The 6,000-nt window shown below is 36.0% G+C and overlaps 1 protein-coding gene across 1 annotated transcript in view; it reads left to right on the forward strand.

Annotated features, from left to right (window-relative positions):
• LOC107600653 (lipopolysaccharide-responsive and beige-like anchor protein) overlaps window positions 1–6,000 on the forward strand; it is a 312,032-nt gene that overhangs the window by 193,580 nt on the left and 112,452 nt on the right. The window contains exons 38-39 of the mRNA XM_016292600.1: window positions 2,279–2,403; window positions 2,754–2,765. Coding sequence (XP_016148086.1) covers window positions 2,279–2,403; window positions 2,754–2,765 — 137 coding nt within the window. The remainder of the gene's footprint in view (window positions 1–2,278; window positions 2,404–2,753; window positions 2,766–6,000) is intronic.

Below are 6,000 nucleotides of genomic sequence, written 5' to 3' on the forward strand. Positions count from 1 at the left end.
CATATGCCTGAGAAGCTATTTTAAGTGGGATTTTAAAATGTGTGTTTTGCATGCCATAACTATTTCCAGAAGTATTTCTGTCTGTTTTTATTTCTCCTAGAATCATTAATTCTGAGAAGACTTGCAGTACCACTCTTTGATTTATCTATTTTCTCAACTCCTTCTTTCAATACTTTCCTTCTCTCTCACTTTTTTAGTGTTCAGACCATTTTTAGTGCATCCATCTGATTACTTAATGTTAAACTATACATATTTTTCCACCTCTATGGTATTTTAGGTCATAATAGTGTGTTTGCTGGTGATTGTTAAAGTATGCGGGTGTAAAAAAAGAAGGTGAGCACTAGGGAGGGCTCTTAAGTGGCCGTTATCCTGATTTATTTGGCCTGGGTGTGGAGGCCCTGTTGCACGATAAAACTTATTCTCACTTCCACAGAACAGAATGGACTTAGAGAGTTATATTTCACAGCACCTACAGTAAATCAGCTGGAGGACGGCTACAGAGCCACTGCTAAAGCCATTCGCTGTCATCCCCCCACCACAAGCCCCTTTCGCTTGCTGGATCACAGATGATCCGCCAGCCCGCTCTGGGATCGGTCCTTCTGGATGGCATATGATCACTGATCTTCATTTTTTAAGATTCACAAAACCAATATTTTATCACATAATTTCTTGAAAATCGCACATGGGTTTCTTTTAGGTTCAAAATTAATTTTACTTTTGTGCTCATGTGTGTAATTAATTGCTCATGCCATTGTGCATTACAGCAAAAAATAAAAAAAAGAGTTTAATTTGATTCAACAAATTATACCCTTCCCTCCCCTAGCCTGAAATTAGTTCATTCTATTTCAAATAAAGCAAGCTTTTGGAGATTACACTCATTTATGGTGCTGGAAATGTATTTTCTGTGCACCTCAGGGGGCTAAACATAATGAATATTTCAAGAGATTATTTTAATTAAAGCCCTTTGAATCTAAATGGGATAATATCTTATAACTGTTCGCCTAACTGTACCTTCATTAAAAGTGAACATTTTCGCACACATCGAGAGAAAACACAAAAGCACAAGATGGAAAGAAAGAGAGTGATGGAGAGTGAGGAAGAACTTTAGTTTTCTTTACAGTGGTAAGAGGTGCATATCGGAGGGAAAATGGCTAAAGGTGAAGGACACTGAGTCAAATGTGGTCCCTCTCCTCAGCAGTCCTGCTGTAAGGTGTCCTGCTGGGCTCAGAAATGAGCCTGGAACCACAGCACTGGCTCATTCTGTGTGTGTGTGTGTGTGTGTGTGTGTGTGCTAGATTGCTGTGTCAGCAGGCTGATTTTCAGTGTGATGTATTTAGCTCTCATCTCACCTTCATGAGGTGCTGCAAAAATCTAGGCCTCTTCTTCAGCGTTACTCCCAAGGACAAACATTTCTGGAGTTCTGTGCAAATGTGACTTCTAAAATTAGAACACACATGTATAATTTTAGCAGTTTTATTTCACTGCTATATGCTAGGTAGATAAATTGGCAATTATTTATTTATTTTTTCATATGTGTTTTTCTATAAGCATGTGTAGACTATACTTTTTTTGTCATAATTGTAAATTATATTTAATATATAACACATTTTTTGTGTGTGAAATGTCTAGCTTGAAAAATGTATACTTTCTTGACTCTTGGTTGGATGTGGTTATTATTTTGATTGATTGTATTTTATTATTGGGGAAAGCCATACTTTTTTAGTGTTCAGACCATTTTTAGTGCATCCATCTGATTACTTAATGTTAAACTATACATATTTTTACAGAATTTATCTACTGAAATAATGTACAATGTTTGCAATCCAGCCTTTATTTTATTGTGCAGTACTGCATAGTGTTCACCCCAAAACGTAGGGAAAAAATGGTTGATTTAATATTGAATAAATTGCTTGACATTAATATGATTCCTATACTGTTAATATGTTTGAAAACTAAAGCAAAATAGCCCGTTAAATAAATCTGAAAAATAAAACAACAACTAAATAACCATTTTTGATATTTAGCTACAAATATTTTTAAAGCCCAGGTATATTTTATTATTAACAATAATTATCATAATTACCATAACTATCTGATATTAGCCATTCTTTAGTTAGTGCACTTTGCACTGAAGAAGGTTACAGCAAAACAAGGCCAGTATTATGCAGCTCTGCCTGTGCCACTTCTCACTGCATTGGCTAATTGCTAACATATGTGCCTCTCTTTCTCTCTCTCTCTCTCTCTCTTTCTCTTTGCCTCTCTCTCTTCCTTTCGGCAGCAGACCGCGGGAGTTCTGGCGCCTGGACTACTGGGAGGATGACCTGAGGAGACGTCGGCGCTTCATCAGGAACCTGTTTGGGTCCACACACTCTGAGGCCACGCTCAAGGCTGCAGCAGAGCATGGTGGGTAATGCATAGTCACATAATATCATGCGCTTACACTCTTTCACACACAAAACATAGCCCGGTATGTAGAGCTGTAACGCTTTAACCCGTGATAACAGGTACACGGCTGTAAAAATTAAAGTCACTGTAAAATCTTTATAGTGCAACAATACTCGGTTTAAAAAAACACACACGTTAAATTACATTCTCACACTGTCCTGAGGCCTTTGTCTCTCTGATAATATTATGAAAGTGCTAATTTGTTTATTTACCACGTGCAGTTCCTCTCATTAGCTCGGATATTTAAGTACCGCTAATTGTTCTTAAATTGTCACTATGTGTTCCTTCCTTCCCATGCATGTCAGCAGCTGGTATTAAAGGTGAGCAAAGCTGTGAAGTTAGTGGGAGAGCTAGGTCTTTGTGATTGTATTAGATGTGTGTGCATAAGTGGTGGGGATGCTAGTTTAAAACTGTAGCTTGCCATATTACAAGTTACTCATGATTTAATGAAGTTATCTATTTTTCCAAATGAGTATTGTTGTTGGAGTTTATCTACACTACATGCTACTAACAGAAAATGAACTTAATTTGAAGCTATTTTAGGGGCCAATGTTCTAAAATATGTAAGATATATACATATTATTTAATTCAGAGCAGTATTTCTCTGCTTTACAAACAAGAAGGATTTTGAAATGAATGAAGTTAAATTTGGGTGACAGCATTAAACATATAACACACCATTTTAGTGACTAAAAACAGCAATAAGCAGCAGCTTTTAACTAAATATTTTGAGGACTTTTATGTAGAGATTTTCACTTCATAGAAATTGTAGGTGCATTGGAAGACATTTTTTATATAAACTAGATGACAAAATATATGTGTATGGGATCTGTATTTTTTCTACTTAAATTAAGTAGAAAAAATATAAATTTGTAAATAAAGTAACTTAACCTGGTTCAAAATGAAACATAAATAAAGCACATGACTTTCATGCTGAATTTTCATGCTGCATTGCAAACATGTATAAAGTAGCTTAGGATAAATTATAGCTTGTCACTGAAAAATCTATACTGTTTAAAAAACAGATGAAAAATCTAGTTAAGTTAGTAGAGTCACTAGTTATAGTTAGTGACTCCTCAGTACTGTGTATATTCTTCTCAATTCTATTTTAGACAGTATCTACTAGGGAATCTCAATATATAATTTAAGACGCATTATAACTACTTCGCTGCAGGGAAAAACCATAAAGAAAAAACTTTTTGTTATTTATCATGCAATGTCGAAAACTGTAAGTTTCTAAATTACTCTAGAATATAAGAGGATAAACGTGAGCCAGTTTTATCATGAAACGATGCATGCATATGTAGGCATAATATTGTTGCAAACATAGTTTCCTTTTGCATCTAATGCAGAGAAATGAATGCATGCATTTTTAATTATTCACTTGTATAAGTACAGAAATGAAAAACGAGCCCCTTCAGTTGTTTTCCACCCAATGACTTGATTTATATCAAATCTGCATAATTTATTACCTAATATTTTTTTCTCATTATGTTTTCTTTATTAAATAAGTCATCACGTTTGAAAAATGCTTCATGTATTCCATAATGAACTCCACATATTGATAAAAGTATAATGATTTATCCATCCTAGGTTGGTTTTTACCATGCTATTGCAAGTAAACTTGTGATTATTAAACTCATCAGGGGCTTGTGTTCCCTTTTCCACCCTCATTTAATGTCTTTATGATTGCTTCTGTGTTCAACACATTCTCCTTACATTTAGATGTACAGCAAGCTCATTTTAACCTGTTCCTCTTTCTCTTTTGGATTTGTTATGTTTGAATTGAGTTCTGCTCTATCACTTCATGCAGTGCAGTAATGCATACAGCATGTGAGAGTTAAAATGTTTTGCAGACACCTTGGTTTCTGACGAGTTTTTACCCACACTGAGAGATAGCAGGCTTTACAATCAGTGCCATTCAGCACTTGCACTTGAGCAGCTTAACCTATTGCACCCCTCGGAAACGGGGCCATTTCTGAGAAAAAAATGTCTCCAATATGTCACTGCTTAGTCCCCCTCAGAATGACACAGGTCCTCAAGACAAACGACCAATGTGACAGAAGTCAATAAGAATGTGATCTAAAAGCAATAAGTGCTCAGAATCCCAGCATCCTCAGAGACTGATGTGCCGCCCTAATGGTCATAATATGCAGCTGAATGGAGGGCCCTGAGGGGACCCAGTGATTTCTCTCTTTTTGCTCGGTCCTCCACTTTTTCTTTTCTGTATTCTTCCCTTTTTCTTTTGCTAACTTCGGACTTGGTTAAGTTCAAGTGCTCCTTAAGGAACACTTTGGATCACCTTTGAAATGGAACCTAAAAGTTTGAGGCCTTAAAACCCTTCATTATACTCATATGCTTCCCCAGTGACCATCCAGGGCAGGAAATAATCAATCCTTCCATCAAGTATTTATGTTCATATATTAATTGTCTTCAACTTTATCTAAAAACCTATACAGGATAAACACACACACACACACACACACAAACTATTATGTCTCAAGTGCATATTTAATCTTTTTAATGAAGTATACGATTCTTAACTCATAATAAGATGTAATTATGAAAAGTGAATGAACAACAGAAAGCAGCTAATTGATGCTCATGATGACGCCCTCCTGCATAGAATGCTTGTGTCTTTACTGCTGACCCTAAATTTGTTGCGGAAGTGGAATGAAAGTCTTGGCCAAGATCTCACATTTTTAAACAGAGCACAAGGGTCATATCTGGCTGTGATTATTCTCATGATATGTGGAAGAGAAAGTCATGATTGTGTGTGTGTGTGTGTGTCATATTCAGCAATCCAGTAGTCAGATTTTGCACAATACTTTGAATTTAGATAATAGAAAAAATATATATACAGTATATACAATTTACATTTGGATGAATGAAGCATATCATTTTCCCCCCTCAAATAACAGCGATATGCATTTAAATGAAACAGCATTTCTTTTTACAGACAGGCTTGTTTGCAAATTATTTTTTCATCACTCAAAATATATCATCATATCAAAACCTCTCCTTTTTGGCATGCACAATTGCGATCATTCATCGCCAGCCAGGAAACAGTGGTCCGATTTACACCCCTAAGGCGGATGGCTGGTAGTTTGGTAAGATATGTATTTATGGCTGGAAAGCGCCATCTTTTGTGGGGATTGATTTGTCTAGGTGCGGGCTTCGGTGTTGGGCAACTCATAGCAGTGTAAATAACTGAAGACTAATGTCTCTGTTCCTGTGATCAATATGCACCTCCTGACTTCACTCCTGGCTGCACTTGCGTTAAAAACAAATTTGTTAATTCTGACAATTTAATTGCTTTGCCTCCGTAGTTGCATATAAATGAGCATTTGAACTTGCACGGAAAAAGGAAACAGAGCTTAAAAGTGTAGCGCAACTGCATGTATTTACATTAGCATTTGCTGAATGAGGGGAATGAATGAGCTATTTAAGTAAAGCTGATGTATGAATGTAATCTTACAACATGGGTTTTTGACTCGTTTAGGTCACTGGTACATTTGTGCTTCACTACAGTTTTTATTAACACTTTTTTTTTTT

Source organism: Sinocyclocheilus grahami, unplaced genomic scaffold (assembly GCF_001515645.1).
Source record: "Sinocyclocheilus grahami isolate Dianchi unplaced genomic scaffold, SAMN03320097.WGS_v1.1 scaffold288.1, whole genome shotgun sequence".
NCBI lineage: Eukaryota > Metazoa > Chordata > Actinopteri > Cypriniformes > Cyprinidae > Sinocyclocheilus > Sinocyclocheilus grahami.